Here is a 16,416-nt window from a genome sequence, read left to right as displayed (position 1 = left end):
TGGTCCAAGGTTTTTCCCTGTGCAAAATCTGTTTTCAGATCCAACATTTAGGTTCTATCTTCTTTGTATTTAACTATTGTCACAGTCTTAATACCATTACCTGCATTATAACATTCATACCCACTCTTATAATTTCAATGGACGCGATACTGAAAGCTGTGCAACTACATAGAATTTGTGACATCCTGCCACTACAGAAAGCCACAAGGTGTGGTGCCACATTAGTTGTGTGTGTGAAACTGACTTTAATTTCCAAACTGGAAACAGCTGGTTTTTATTGCCTACCTAAAATAGTGCTGCTTCTTTGAAAATTTGCTTACTTATGTGTGAAAAATGTTTCCTCTGAAACTTATATTTATTTGTGACGATTGTACTTGTTTATGAAAATAACTAGCTGACCTGACGAACTCTGTTCCGCCTTAGAGCAAATAAATAATCAGATTTTGGATGTTAAGTTCAATTTTTTATTAGGAAATACAAATAAAAAATTAAGTATTTTAATGATTCTTTATTCTTTATGTTTTTTGGTGCATACCTTCCGCTCTTCAATTAAGTACCTTGTGGTACACGACATTTTTTGTTTTATTATCAGGCACAAGAACAAACAATGCAGCTGGTCTTCCAACCCATGAACATGCCACATATACTGTCTGCACCAAATTAGGTCATTTGGAAACAACTATCGTATTTTTGGGTGTTTGTAAGAAAATGAGGTGATTTGGGTGTTTCGCCACATAGCAATGAATGCAATGGCTTAGGTGGCGGGGTCAATAATGGCAATTTCACTTTCCCACTAAGGCAGCACAATCCGTGCATTTCTCTGGAAAACTTCCATGCGCCACAGTACTCGCAAACAACGTCCATCAGCTCAATGAAAATGCAAGGATGCAAGCAGTAATCAGTGGTGCAATCGTATCTAAACGCTGCTCGATTCAAATCATCACGTGAAAAATCTCTTCTTGTGCGTCGAAAATTATCTATATGTTGATCTCTGTTGTTCGCTCGATGATTTCGCATTGCCAACCGAGCCGTTTCACGGGCTGCCTCACTTTGCACTTGTGATTGAGAAGCACGAAGTCAAGCCATACTAACGCGGCGATCTTCACGGGCAATTTGTTGTTCTTCTTCAGGCCTTTCGTTTGCAATGTTTTGTACCCTTCTTGCATTATGGCTTTGACGAGAAATATTCGATCGTCTTGGTCACGGCATTGTTAATGATGATTCAAAGAAAATACAAATTATTTCTTTAAATTTTTAATTAATGATATATACTGATACTTAACCATAGACGTTTAGCTGTCATTTGCGTTTTGTTATTCCATATCAGATGAGTTTTTTTATACCACGTTTTATAGTGACGTTTAGCTGACATTTGCGTTTTGTTATTCTATGCCAAATGCGTTTTTGTTATACCACATTTTATAGCAGTCGAAAGAAGTATCCTATGTCCGTCTCCTGGTTCAAAGCTACCTCTCAACCAATTTTCAGCCGAATCGGTCCAGCCGTTCTTGAGTTATAAATAGTGTAACTAACACGACTTTCTTTTATATATATAGATGTGTACTGTCTTTTTCGTATTGCTGTTTTATACAGTGAAGCTTCTATAATAGATTCTTCCGTGAATGTTTGGTGTACTTTACAGTGCAGTAGTAAAAACAATCCCTGTATTGTGAATTCTATCAAATGGGTGCCAAATAAATTATATTGAGTGCAGTTATTTTACACAGAGTGTAAAATTTTGGTATCTCTGTTGTACCTCGATGCATTTGTTGTATCAAACTTTTTTACTTTTTTATTTAGATTAAAAAAAATTATTCTGTTACCAAAGGCAAGCGTTACTCACGTAAACTGGACTTCCTAAAATTGCTTAAACTGGACCCCTTACTTTTAACGTCTTCCTGTATTAGTACATACTCTTATTCTCTTGCTGATTCCAAGAGGGTAATAGGAAGGGCTGATAAAAAAGTGGAGTCTATCTAAAATGACTGAAGCTACTTACTGATATAGTTCAGAAACCGGTGAGTTGAAAGAAGGCCATTGAGCAGTTTATGTTGCAAAAACAATTCTTATGAGGGTGTACACTGAGAAGTACAGTATACCTGATGAAGCAGCAAAAACAAAAAGGGCCTGAGCTACACTTTGGGTTAAAAATCTTGAAGAAGAGCCTGATTTAGTACTATCTTGTTATGGAAGCTTGTTTCTTCATGCTCTCTCGCAATGACTTGTGAAGAATGGCTACAGAACTGGCAGAGAGAAACAACACTGAACACCTTTCGACGAAATTGCTGGGAAAATGTCGGTAGTTCCTAAATGACACAAATCTAAACTCTCATAAATCAGTCCTACAGTAATATTTTACAGCAGGGCTGTTTGTTTCAGCAAAGAAAACACACAGAAATTCTAAAACTTTCTGAAAGATGTTATACTATACCTACACTACATCTATAATGTTTTCTCCGATTTAATACCTTCTTCTGATTTAGTTTAGTGCTAATTTGACTATTTGTTTTTGGGATTCGACTTTGGGAGCTATTTTTTGAACTAGATAAGTGTAAAGTTTTTAAAAATGTTTTTCCTAATAGCTTTTCGTTTATTCACTATTTATAAAATGTAAATGGCGCATAACATTATAAAATAAATATTACACACTTTTAAAACAGTTTTTTTACTCTTTTCTATGTGTTAAATAAAAAAGAAATGGGGGTCCGCTTTTAGGCACTTTCCTTTCTACATATGCCATTGCTGCTCATTCACTCACAGCAATTTAAGCAGCAGTCTTAGGTTCCTGCCTAACTGCACCAATGGAAATTGTGACATAGTCGAAAAAGACAGACAAATGTTAATATATTAAAAACACGAAAATTGAAAAAAAATTGATATACAACAAGCGACGAACCTATGAACCAGAACACAGGAATATGACGCCTCTAACCATACAGCTACTTCAAACATTGAGCGTTATAAACAAAGCAATTGTTGATATTGGAATTTACTGATGACATTTTACTTCGAAGCGTCGTTAACTGATATTTAATTATAAGAAATCCTACAAGGGGTGGTATCCTTGTGATAAATTTTCAATGCGCCAAAAAATAACTTTAACAAGCAAACGAATATAATCCTGAAAGAGGGTGAAACATCGCGATTTCCGATTTGCCTTCCAGTTTTGATTTTTCATTGGTCACTTAGTTACAGCAGGGACGAAGTGATGGGTAAAGTACAAAACGCTATGTAGTTTCTGTTCTCGCAATGTATTTTAGGTCGAGGAAATAAGCGCAAATCTGTCATGGAGCCAGATATCGATTTTGTTTACAGCGACGATACACATTCTGCGGCAAAGCATTTCGGTTTGCGTGACTATTACAATACGACATTAGGAGGTGACTAAAATAGCTTCTTGGATCTTCCACTGCAATTTCTTTCAACAAGGTCGGCGAGCAACCGAGCTTACGTCTTTTCCAGATCCGTTCACGAACCCAAACACGTCTCTTAATACTTTTATCTTTTTTCTTATGCAACAATTTCACGCAAAGAATCATTATCTCCGCTACAACTCGTACAGCTGCCAAAACTTTCATTTTAGAGAAGCATATGCGGCACTCACAAACGATGAAACTGGAGTGTGCACTGATGGCGGCGTGTCTACAGCTATATACGAAACCATTTGCGCACAACTCGTTTCACGCAACGAATGGCGCAAGCCAGTGTTGTCGCGTAAACTAGGCTTAAAGTACTGTCTCGTGTCATGTTAATAACAAAATAAAATAATAAAATGTCAGTGCAATGTAACTACATCGATAGTGTAGTTAGGCCCAATACTATTTATTATTTATATTAATGACTTCCCACAGTGGGTAACGCAAGGAGAATCAGTGTTGTTTGCTGATGACAGCAATATAATAACTACAAACAAGACACCAGAAATGTTAAATGTAAAAGCTGAAAAGGCACTTATGGAAGTTCACAACTGGTCAAATAACAACAAAGTAACTCTTAATGTGAAGAAGACTAATAACATAAACTTCCGTGTAAAGAAAAAACCGAATATGACAAAACTTAAAGTTCAAAATGAAACTGTAGAGTGTGTAGCCAGCATAAAATTTTTGGGTATGTATGTTGATCAACAATTAAAATGGGATGAACATATTAGGATGCTTGGGAAAAAAATTAGCACGGCATGCTATGCCTTACGAATATTAGTCACTGAGTGCAATAGTTCATGCCAGAGAATGACATTTTTTGCAGACATACATTCTATAATAAGTTATGGCACAATATTCTGGGGTGCAAATGCCCAAAATGTGAAATATGTGTTCAGATTGCAAAAACGAGCTGTCAGATTAATGAGCAAGAGTCACAAAGAGCACACTGCAGTGAACTATTTATAAAAGTGGGGTATTCTGACAATCCCAAGTGAATATATCTTGCAAGCTACATTTTTTATTCACAAAAATATTGAGCAGTACTTAGCAAACAGCTGCATACATGATCACCAAACCAGAAACTGTAATTGCTTGTACCTAGACAGAATGAATAAAACTTAAAACCCAAATCATTATGTTTTACCAAGGTGTCAAGATATACAATAAATTGCCAAAAGAAATCAAAAGCATAAAGGAACTCTGTAAATTTAAAGCATTCCTTAAAGAATATTTATTAAAAAATAGTTTTTACTCGATTAGAGAAATCATGCACCATAAAATTTGCATAAATAAATAATCAGGTTAAAAAAATTATAAAGTGGACATACTAGATTGTAATTTACCCATACAAGTATTAGAGGAGTCTTGTAATATATTTCTTTTGATTGAAGCAGGTTCTTCTGCATTATGTAATTCAATGATAAGTTGTGTGTGTAATATACATATATATATATATTATGAATTTATTATATATAGCTTGTATTTCATTACCTTATATGACAAAATAAGGTACACATGTATGTATAATGACGACATCCATATAAAGAAATTTGTTTATGGATGAAAAAATAAATAAATTAAATAAAAAATCATTCCAAAAGTTTACTTGCAGATACATTTTGATATATTATTACAGACACAGCTTTTACAAAGTTCAAGGTTGGTCTTTATTTATTCTGCTAATTACACTGGCGGAAGTAACTCCGAAAGATGGCCAGGCGATTATGACCGGGCAGTTGAGCGCCCCAAAAACCAAACACCATCATCATCCGAAAGATGACTTCGTGTAGTTTTTAATATGCTGCTGCACTCCTTATATGCAATAAAGAATCGCTTCGCAGTGTGTTTATACGTGCCAGCCACTTCCATAATAATTCTGAAAGTCGATATACAGTGCACACAAGCGTACTTGTAAATTACTGAAGGCTTCCAGCAACGTATTAAAGATTTTTGCATCAGAATATAAAACTCTTTTCTGAATTCTAGTTGTATGGTCATAGTTTATTTGGAAAGTTTTAGTTCTAGTATTGTGATAGTGAATTCCACAGTTCACCTCCAAATCACTGTAGTTAAGAACCACATATTATGTTAGGAAGTAAAAAAAGTGAAGTTATCTGACGCTTATGGCATTGTTTCAAGGTGTTCCACCACCAGGTTAACACAATGTTCTGACCACACTGTTCTTTAGAAAGAAATGAAACCTACTTGCTTTTGCTACAGTCACATAAGGTTATGGAAATGGTCAGTACTTGGGTTAAAGTGCACTAGCAATCCTCCAGCGTCATATCGAATAGATTTCGTTAATTTTCTTGTCTCGTTACGGTAAATTCGCCACGACAAATTAATTGGTGCTATCGCCGTTTTCCTGTTCGCCGTACTGTCAGCCGATCGAAAATCCTCTACTAAAGAATTACAGGCAGCTGTCTTTGTAACTCTGTCGCTGTATTCCCTGCTCTTAATTTTGCACGGACGTGTATGACTCCCGTACATTTCAATAAATTCGCCAATTAACTCTCTAGAGCACTGACGTATATCTGTTACTTTAAAATTCACTGTACCCACACATGTGCGTGAAACGTGAGACTGAACAAACAGTTGACTCAAACATGTTTCGCGCACCAGCTTTGCTGTGATCTTCTGACCACATGCTCCGACCTGTCTGCACAGATGTGATTTAGACCCTCAGATTAGCGTTCCAGTTTACCACATTGTATTCGTCTATTTCGACAATCTCCTGACAAAACATCAGGGTAGTCAGTATTATATTTAAATGCATTATGCTTTTATGTTATACTTTCTGACATGTTCCACACCTTCGAGAATCATCTCATTTTTTTGGGTCTATGGAGCGAAAATTGAACCTAATCTAAACTAATCTAATTTGATCAGCTGCGCAAACCGCTTGTTCGCACCACAGGCACATACGTCTGTGGTTCACATGCAATTATTGTCTACGCCATTTGATGTGCGCAGCTTTTGGCGCTGACAAATCGGTGCGTTTGGAAGGACCTTAGTAATAACATTCCGGGAGTAGTTCGGATTTACCCTAATGCGGACTGCGTCAATTCAAGCACGCCAGACTTCGCGCCGCCGAGTACAGACAGTAACACAGACAATTTTTTCAGTCAGTGATTCATTAACACGCAAGCACTTGTATCTACAAACACTTTCTGTACAGACAAGTTGGCGCAAATATTTGAATGTGGAAATTGCTGTTCTGTGCTACACACAAACTGTTCGACTGCTGTGCCACAACAATACCTTCAATTCCAACTTCTACGTACATCGCCTGTGACGTAAAATCGTCTGATTCCTAGCGTCCACGCCATTGGCTGACGAAAGGTGTTTTGATTAATTCGTAAACATGGCGGACCCGGGAGGGTGGAATGTTTCACAGCAACAGGAGTTGGCAGAGTATGATAACGAAAACAGCTTCGCGATGATGAGTGACACGTTTAATATCAGCGACATTAACAACCTAGATGGTAATCAACAGTGTAGACTCATGTCATTTTCAGTGAAACTTGCTTGGTACTTATTTAAGTTCGTCTGCTGAACGTGGAGTTTGGTTTCTCGTTTCTTTTTTTTCCCCCTTTGCAGTGACATACCAATCATAGCACGCAGCACGTGCTAGTGTTCTGCAAGAATGTGTTGATATTTTGTTGTGTTTATTTATATATTAATTTTCTTTTATGTACGCGCTTGTGTTGCAGTAATCACGGTTGTCGGTTGCACATGTTACAAATATTGGGACTGATATATCACTATATTGCTTGTCGTGTTGGTAGAAAGAGAATTGTTTTTTAATCAAACATACAGTGTCTTATTAACATTTAAACATGATTAATCGTAAAAATATAAAGTGTGCCATTACGAGGAGAGAAGAGACAGTGACTATTCGTAGCAGCATTACCTAGTAAAGTATGCCGTTTCAGTTATTACTAGTAGTATTCTTTAGAAGTATTATATAGATTGTCGCAGAACTCATATGAAATTTAGCGACACTTATGTATGACATATTTTTTCTTGATATTAGGAGTTTATTATATTTTGCAGATCTGATATCAAACTGCGAGAATGAGTTGTTCTCCAAGAACAGTAACATATTTGCCGATGACGCCCTATTGTCGCAACTGACCGAAGAAGATGAATCATTTGACTTTATGAACGTATCGAGCTCTGTGCCATTTCCAAATACTGTCGTTCAGCAACAGGCAGTGGATCATCAGAAAACAGCTCCACAACTTCAGAACTCTGGACTGGCATTTCAGCAACAAGTAAACTAATGACAGATCTGTTTTTGTTCCTTTGTTTGCAGTTAAAATGCAACATATTGCTTGTATTTTGTCAATTGTTATTTGTTCATTATTCATGTAATATAGATAGTTACAAGGTAGAACAAAGTCATTCCTTTGTTGTGTGAGTGTAATGATGAATGGGCAGTTCTTGTGTTATTCATAAGGAGAAAACTGAATACTGTGATGTAAGTATGCTATTTACCAGTACTTTATTTGCTATTTAGATTTCGCAGACAACTAGGAGCCAAACCGCAATACCAACATGCGTCTCTCAGACGTCTCTTCAGCAGACACCAAAGTTGTTGCATCCAGCTACCCAGCAAGCAACTCCTGCTGGACCTCGCATTCAATATGTTCAGCCACGTAAGCAACAGCCTATAGTGAAGCAAGTGGCACCAGCTCCCACTACACAAAAAACTACTGTTCCTGTGCTACAGAAGGTTCCAGGCCAGTTAAATCAACTTCTCACTCTTCAAGGAATGGGACAAGTTTCGTCTGATAAAGTGCAGCAGGTAAGTAGGACATGACAAACCAGTCGCCATTCAATAGCATTTGCTGTTCACGTGCTTTACGTTGGCCCTTCTTTGATTGGTGGAAGTTGACCAACCTCTTGCCATGTAACTGTAGTGGGATCAAGATGAATGTTCAGTAGGCCTACAAGTCATTGGCTTTGGCCAATGACATAATGTTAATGGCTACTTTAAGATCACCTTTTGGTGCATGTATACAGTTTTGTTGTTTATTGGCTAAACTAACGAATGTGGAACAATAGGAAAACGGGTTTTGGTGATACCGATTTGTAGCTTAGTCCAAGGTATAGGTTAGGCTGGAAGGTAACAAATCCGTAGCTTGGCCCATTCGAAAAATCATCAATAAGATCACGTCATAGTCACCATATTGTTTACGCCATTTGCCATATTTCTTAGGTCACCGGCCAAAGTTGATGCTAGTGATTGTTAATACAAAAAATAAGCAAAGAGGTTCTACTTGGTACTTCAGTGACTTGTCATTACCTTCGTGTTACATTAGTGATGGATTAGTACAATACACATTCATTTCTGTTATTAGCTATAAGCTGACTGTTTTGGGAGGCGGAGGAGGGGTTGTCTCAGCAGCCGATTGCGAGCTTCTGCTCCCAGCATACTCTGCTCAGGTGCCTAGTAAAAGTGTGCAATCAGTAATTTAATTTGAAGACCAACATTCGTATTAGGCTTATGTGCCATAAGCCGCCTCTACCTAAAGATTGTCAGTCATAGGTGGTCATGTGTTGAACAAACTAAATTACAAAGTGTCTGTGACCTGATGTGTTCTCATTTCTTTGCATTTCAACTCCGAGCTCTCTCTCCGCTTTGGCCACACAGCTTGTGGGTTGTATAAAATGTAAACTATACATTATGTCCAACAATGTCTTCAAGCTTCCATTTTATGGTCATTGTTCATGCTACTTATCTGTTTGTGCTGTTCATATTTCTTACAGCTTTTTCAGCCACATTACCCATTTTAGTGTGTATATCATTAAAGAAATATTTGAATTCCATATTAAGTCAGCGGGAGTTGAAACACAGGCTTGTGATACTGACAGTTTTGAATGCTATGTGCATGTGCATTGAATATTATTGAAGTTATACGGACTTAACTGGAACTTGTGACTTGTCTTGTGTAGCATGGATTTTCTGTCTGATTGCGTGGGGAGGGGGGGGGGGGGATGCAGTCAGCTCTGAAAGACTTTAGACATTGGCAGGGTGGAGATTCAAGCCCTGAGAAGTGACCTGTTTATGATTTCACTGACACTAAACATTACCAAAACATGTACTGTCAAATTAACAGGCGTTCTGTTGAAAAGGGGTTTTGGGTGATAGTTCTTGTTACTAACAGCATGAAGAATTCTACAAATGAGAAAATAAGGAGTTTCATTGGGTACATAAATGTAAATATGTAAACTCCAGGATGGAATGTGACAATATTAGAGAAGAAAAGTTGCTGCTCGCCTTATAGCGGAGATGCTGAGTTGCGATAAGCACAACAAAAAGGAGGACAATTATGGCTTTCGGCCATTAAGGCCTTTGTCAGCAATAGACACACATACACACACGCACTCACGCAAATGCAACTTGCACACGTCTGCAGGCTTAAAGAACTGAAACTACAGTGCAAGCAGCAGCACCAGTGCTTGATATGAGTGGTGACTGGGTGGGGTTAAGGAGGAGGCTGGGGCAGGGATGGGGAAGGATAGTATGGTGGGGGTGGTGGAAAGTTTAGACAGAGGACAGGAGAGAAGGTGGGGAGGGAAGGGGGTTTAAGTAACAGAAAGGAGAGAAATTAAAAGACTGGTTGTGGTGGTGAAATGACGGCTATGTAGTGCTGGAATGGGAAGAGGGAAGGGGCTGGATGGATGAGGACAGTGACCAACGACAGTTGAGGCCAGGAGGGTTACAGGAACATAGGATGTATTGCAGAGAAAGTTCCCACCTGCGCAATTCAGAAAATCTGGTGTTGGTGGGAAGGATCCATATGGCACAGGGTGTGAAGCAGTCATTGAGATGAGGGATATCGTGTTTGATAGTGTGTTCAGCACAGGGTGGTCCACTTGTTTTGTGACCACAGTTTGTGGGTGGCCATTCAACAGACAGACAGCTTGTTGGTTGTCATGCCTAGATAGAATGCAGAACAGTGGTTGCAGCTTAGCTTGTAAATCACATGACTGGTTTCACATGTAGCCATGCCTTTGATGGGATAGGTGATGTTAGTGACCAGACTGGAGTAGGTGGTGGTAGAAGGATGTATGGGACAGATCTTGCATTTAGGTCTGTTACAGGGCCATGAGCCATGAGGTAAGTGGTTGGGAGCAGTGATTGTGTAAGAATGGGTGAGTATATGGTGTATGTTCGGTGGACGGTGGAATACCACTGAAGGAGTGGTGGGAAGAACATTTCTCATTTCAGGTCACGACGTGAGGTAATCAAAACCCTGGCAGGGAATGTAATTAAGTTGCTCCAATCCCGGATGGTACTGAGTTACATGGGGAATGCTCCTCTGTGGCCAGACTGTGGGACTTTGGGTGGTGGTGGCATACTGGAAAGATAAGACATGGGAGATTTGGATTTGTACAACGTTGGGTGCATAATTACTGTCAGTGAAGGCTTCATTGAGACCTTTGGTATTCTTTGAGAGGGACTGCTCGTCACTGCAGATGCGATGACCACAGGTGGCTAGGCTGTACGGAAGGGACTTCTTGGTATGGAATGGGTGCCAAGTGTCGAAGTGAAGGTATTGCTGGTGGTTAGTAGGTTTGATATGGACAGAGGTACTGATGTAGCCATCTCTGAGATGAAGGTCAACATCTAGGAAGGTGGCTTGTTGGGTTGAGTAGGACCAGGTGAAGCAAATGGGGGAGAAGTTGTTGATGTTCTGGAAGAATGTGGATAGGGTGTCCTCACCTTCCATAGAGATAGCAAACATGTCATCACTGAATCTGAACCAGGTGAGGGGTTTAGGATTCTGTGTTTTTAGGAAAGCTTCCTCTAGATGGTCCATGAATAGGTTGGCATAGGATGGTGCCATGCAGGTGTCCATAGCCATACCCCAGATTTGTTTGTAGGTAATGCCTTCAAAAGAGAAGTAATTGTGGGTGATCATACAGTTAGTCACGGTGACTAGGAAGGAGGATGTTGGTTTAGAATCTATAGGGCGTCTGGAAAAGTAATGTTCAATAGCAGTAAGGCCATGGGCATTAGGAATGTTAGTGTACAGGGAGGTGGCATCAATAGTCATGAACAGGGCACCGTGTGATAGAGGGACAGGAACTGTGGAGAGTCGGTGGAGGAAATGCTTGGTATCTTTTATATAGGAGGATAGGTTCCGGGTAATAGGTTGAAGGTGTTGGTCTACATGAGCAGAGATTCTCTCAGTGGGGGAACAGTAACTGGCCACAATGGGTCGTCTTGGTGGTTGGGTTTATGGTCTTTAGGAAGCATGTAGAAGATGGGAGTGCGGGGAATGATAGGGGTAAGTAGAGTGGCGGACTCTGGGTAGAGTTTCTGTGATGGGCCTAAGGATTTGAGTAGTGACTGGAGATCCTGCTGGATTGTTGGAATGGGATCACTGTGGCATGGTTTGTAGGTGGAAGTATCTGACAGCTGATGGAGTCCTTCCGCCACGTAATCCTTGGGGTTCAAAACAACTGTGGTGGAGCCTTTGTCTGCAGGTAGGATTATAAGGTCAGGATTAGTTTTTAGATGGTGTACTGAAGTTCTTTCTGCGGATGTAATGTTAGTGTGTATGTTGAGGGATTTGATGAATAATGGTGAAGCAAGGTTCGAGGTTAAGAAATTCTGGAAAGTTAACAGAGGGTGGTTTGGAGGCAGTGGGGGTGGATCACGGTTGGATAGAGGAGTGAGCTGAGTTGGGCAAGGTTCAGTATAGGTCTTTGTTTGAGTCTCATTGGTTGAGTTGGTGGTGAAAAAGTGTTTCCACTGTACGGACCTGGAGAAGGAGAGAAGGTCTTTAAAAAGCCCTACATGATTGAATTTGGGGGTGGGGCAAAAGGTGCGGCCTTTGTGGAAAGGACTGATATTTCTGTGGGACTAAGGCTTCTGGAGGAAAGGTTCATGACTGTGTTGCAGGTCTGTTTTTGTTGTGCCTATCGCAACTCAGCATCTCTGCTATTTGGTGAGTAGCAACTTTCCTTCTCTAATATTGTAACTATGTAATTTGTAGTTTATGTAAAAAAATATTATGGTACTTGTTTTCTCCATTTCTGAAACAAACTATGACATTCCAACCAGCCTAAACCATGGATATGCTATAGTTAAATATGTAATTACAGACCCTCATTAAAGACAAAAGTTTCTGCATGTGACACATTTGTTGTCGTCACTAAGCCAAAATCAAACTATAATTTTATAATCTAAAATAGACCTTGGGCTACAAAATAGATCTGATGCTACTGTTCTGATGTGATAGCACTGATCAAAAAAATAGTATTGCAATCTTCAAGGTCTAGTGTACAACATGATCCAATCCCTTAACATGCCCATTAATGGTTTTGCTATCTGTACGAGACCTGTTGAGGTCTGGTAAGCAAATTGATCCAAGCCATCACCCACAAGAAAAAACAACATATTGTAAACAAAGGGTGTGAATGAATGACACCTACAACTAAAACACACAAATCGAAATGTTGCAGATGCCATCTACATAGCGTAATTCACACTTACAAGATTATACCAATAGCTCCTGTTGTTCACCAGACTTGATTACAAGTGAGTTACTAGCTAAATATACAGAGGACAAAGTGATGAAAAGTTAAAACTTCATTACCATAAATCATACTTCATGTATGCAAAGGAAAACGTGTACTAAGTACAGAAATAACGCATTGAAAGACTGAATAAAAATGTTTCGATTCCTTAGAAGAAAACAAACAGGTAAAGACTGTTAACCCTTAACTCACGGTGTGTGGTCTCTCAGACCGTGCCAGAATTTCTAAGTCGCTCTCATAGGTCAGCTATGGCAGAATGTTTTTATACACCAGCTACCCTCCTTTATTCACAAACCCTACAAATTATTATTGTTAGTTGCGTTATCACCTTATTTGATTGTTACTGACGTGTTGTTGACATGTGATGTGGTCTCCTAGACCACGTCTCATGAAGTACGCACCTATTTTCATCAGTTCAGTACAAAATGTGTTCGCAATAATGTGACAATTTGACGCATTCTAAGTTTGATGAAATTCTTTGTCAGTGGATGGAGAATGGTGTCAATGACATAGAACAAGAAGTATATAAAGAACATAATGATTATTCAGTAGCCAGTGATCAGAATTCTGCTAGCGAACTAGAGGACCATTCAGAGGAAGAACTTCAGTACAGTGGTGATGAGGACCTTTCTGTTTCTCCAACAAAATACTTAGTGTTAGTTAAAATTAAATGTGTTCTGAGTGGAGGTAAAGAAAGACGTAGATCTCAGTAGTGAATATTAATTTGGCAGCCTTTCTTTTACTGGCTATTGAGCTCAGTTTTTATATGCAAGTTTAAACCCCGTAAATTAGTTTTATGCGATAATTTGCTTTTTACAGAGATAACATAATTTTTCAGAATGTAAAATTCAGTTCTCTAACAGTTCATTTATGTGTACTATTGAAAAAGCTTCACGGATGTATGTGATTTACAAAAATAAAATTCTGTTGACTTTATTTAGTGCAATAAAATCAACAAGGAGTACCGGTATTGCCCCCCCCCCCCCCCCCCCCCCACGAACCATGGACCTTGCCCTTGGTGGGGAGGCTTGTGTGCCTCAACGATACAGATAGCCGTACCGTAGGTGCAACCACAACGGAGGGGTATCTGTTGAGAGGCCAGACAAGCTTGTGGTTCCTGAAGAGGGGCAGCAGCCTTTTCAGTAGTTGCAGGGGCAACAGTCTGGATGATTGACTGATCTGGCCTTGTAACATTAACCAAAACGGCCTTGCTGTGTGGTACTGCAAACGGCTGAAAGCAAGGGGAAACTACAGCCATCATTTTTCCCGAGGGCATGCAGCTTTACTGTATGGTTAAATGATGATGGCGTCCTCTTGGGTAAAATATTCCGGAGGTAAAATAGTCCCCCATTCGGATCTCTGGGCGGGGACTACTCAAGAGGACGTCGTTATCAGCAGAAAGAAAACTGGTATTCTACGGATTGGAGTGTGGAATGTCAGATCCCTTAAACGGGCAGGTAGGTTAGAAAATTTAAAAAGGGAAATGGATAGGTTAAAGTTAGATATAGTGGGAGTTAGTGGGAGTTAGTGAAGTTCGGTGGCAGGAGGAACAAGACTTCTGGTCAGGTGAATATAGGGTTATAAATTCAAACTCAAATAGGGGTAATGCAGGAGTAGGTTTAATAATGAATAAAAAAATAGGAGTTCGGGTAAGCTACTACAAACAGCATAGTGAACGTATTATAGTGGCCAAGGTAGACACGAAGCCCATGCCTACTACAGTGGTACAAGTTTATATGCCAACTAGCTCTGCAGATGACGAAGAAATTGAAGAAATGTATGATGAGATAAAAGAAATTATTCAGGTGGTGAAGGGAGATGAAAATTTAATAGTCATGGGTGACTGGAATTCGACAGTAGGAAAAGGGAGAGAAGGAAACATAGTAGGTGAATATGGATTGGGGCTAAGAAATGAAAGAGGAACCCGTCTGTTAGAATTTTGCACAGAGCATAACTTAATCATAGCTAACACCTGGTTCAAGAATCATAAAAGAGGGTTGTATACATGGAAGAATCCTGGAGATACTAAAGGGTATCAGATAGATTATATAATGGTAAGACAGAGATTGAGGAACCAGGTTTTAAATTGTAGGACATTACCAGGGGCAGATGTGGACTCTGACCACAATCTATTGGTTATGAACTGTAGATTAAAACTGAAGAAATTGCAAAAAGGTGGGAATTTAAGGAGATGGGACCTGGATAAACTGAATAAACCAGAGGTTGTACAGAGTTTCAGGGACAGCATAAGGGAACAATTGACAGGAATGGGGGAAAGAACTACTGTAGAAGACGAATGGGTAGCTCTGAGGGATGAAGTAGTGAAGGCAGCAGAGGATCAAGTAGGTAAAAAGACGAGGGCTAGTAGAAATCCTTGGGTAACAGAAGATATATTGAATTTAATGGATGAAAGGAGAAAATATAAAAATGCATTAAATGAAGCAGGCAAAAAGGAATACAAACGTCTCAAAAATGAGATTGACAGGAAGTGCAAAATGACTAAGCAGTCATGGCTAGAGGACAAATGTAAGGATGTAGAGGCTTATCTCACTAGGGGTAAGATAGATACAGCCTACAGGAAAATTAAAGAGACCTTTGGAGAAAAGAGAACGACTTGTATGAGTATCAAGAGCTCAGATGGAAACCCAGTTCTAAGCAAAGATGGGAAAGCAGAAAGGTGGAAGGAGTATATAGAGGGTCTATACAAAGGCGATGGACTTGAGGACAATATTATGGAAATGGAAGAGGATGTAGATGAAGATGAAATGGGAGATACGATACTGCGTGAAGAGTTTGACAGAGCACTGAAAGACCCGAGTCGAAACAAGGCCCCCGGAGTAGACAACATTCCATTGGAACTACTGACAGGCTTGGGAGAGCCAGTCCTGACAAAACTCTACCATCTGGTGAGCAAGATGTATGAGACAGGCGAAATACCCTCAGACTTCAAGAAGAATATAGTAATTCCAATCCCAAAGAAAGCAGGTGTTGGCAGATGTGAAACTTACCGAACTATCAGTTTAATAAGTCACAGCTGCAAAATACTAACACGAATTATTTACAGACAAATCGAAAAACTGGTAGAAGCTGACCTCGGGGAAGATCAGTTTGGATTCCATATAAATATTGGAACATGTGAGGCAATACTGACCTTACGACTTATCTTAGGAGAAAGATTAAGGAAAGGCAAACCTACATTTCTAGCATTTGTAGACTAGAAAAAGCTTTTGACAATGTTGACTGGAATACTCTCTTTCAAATTCTGAAGGTGGCAGGTGTAAAATACAGGGAGCGAAAGGCTATTTACAATTTGTACAGAAAGCAGATGGCAGTTATAAGAGTCGAGGGACATTAGAGGGAAGAAGTGGTTGGGAAGGGAGTGAGACAGGGTTGTAGCCTCTCCCCGATGTTATTCAATCTGTATATTGAGCAAGCA

General features: G+C 39.4%; 1 protein-coding gene across 1 annotated transcript in view; it reads left to right on the top strand.

Annotated features, from left to right (window-relative positions):
- Window positions 1–6,781: 6,781 nt before the first annotated feature.
- The window catches only part of LOC124804820 (sterol regulatory element-binding protein 1), a 94,471-nt gene continuing 84,836 nt past the window's right edge, over window positions 6,782–16,416 (top strand). Inside the window, exons 1-3 of the mRNA XM_047265160.1 lie at window positions 6,782–6,907; window positions 7,479–7,699; window positions 7,945–8,232. Of these exons, the coding sequence (XP_047121116.1) occupies window positions 6,787–6,907; window positions 7,479–7,699; window positions 7,945–8,232 (630 nt within the window). The 5' untranslated portion in view covers window positions 6,782–6,786. The remainder of the gene's footprint in view (window positions 6,908–7,478; window positions 7,700–7,944; window positions 8,233–16,416) is intronic.

This window comes from Schistocerca piceifrons, chromosome 7, assembly GCF_021461385.2.
Source record: "Schistocerca piceifrons isolate TAMUIC-IGC-003096 chromosome 7, iqSchPice1.1, whole genome shotgun sequence".
Classification (NCBI taxonomy): domain Eukaryota; kingdom Metazoa; phylum Arthropoda; class Insecta; order Orthoptera; family Acrididae; genus Schistocerca; species Schistocerca piceifrons.
The sequence above is the reverse complement of the archived record's forward strand: the minus strand, read 5'-3'. Positions and strand labels throughout refer to the sequence as shown.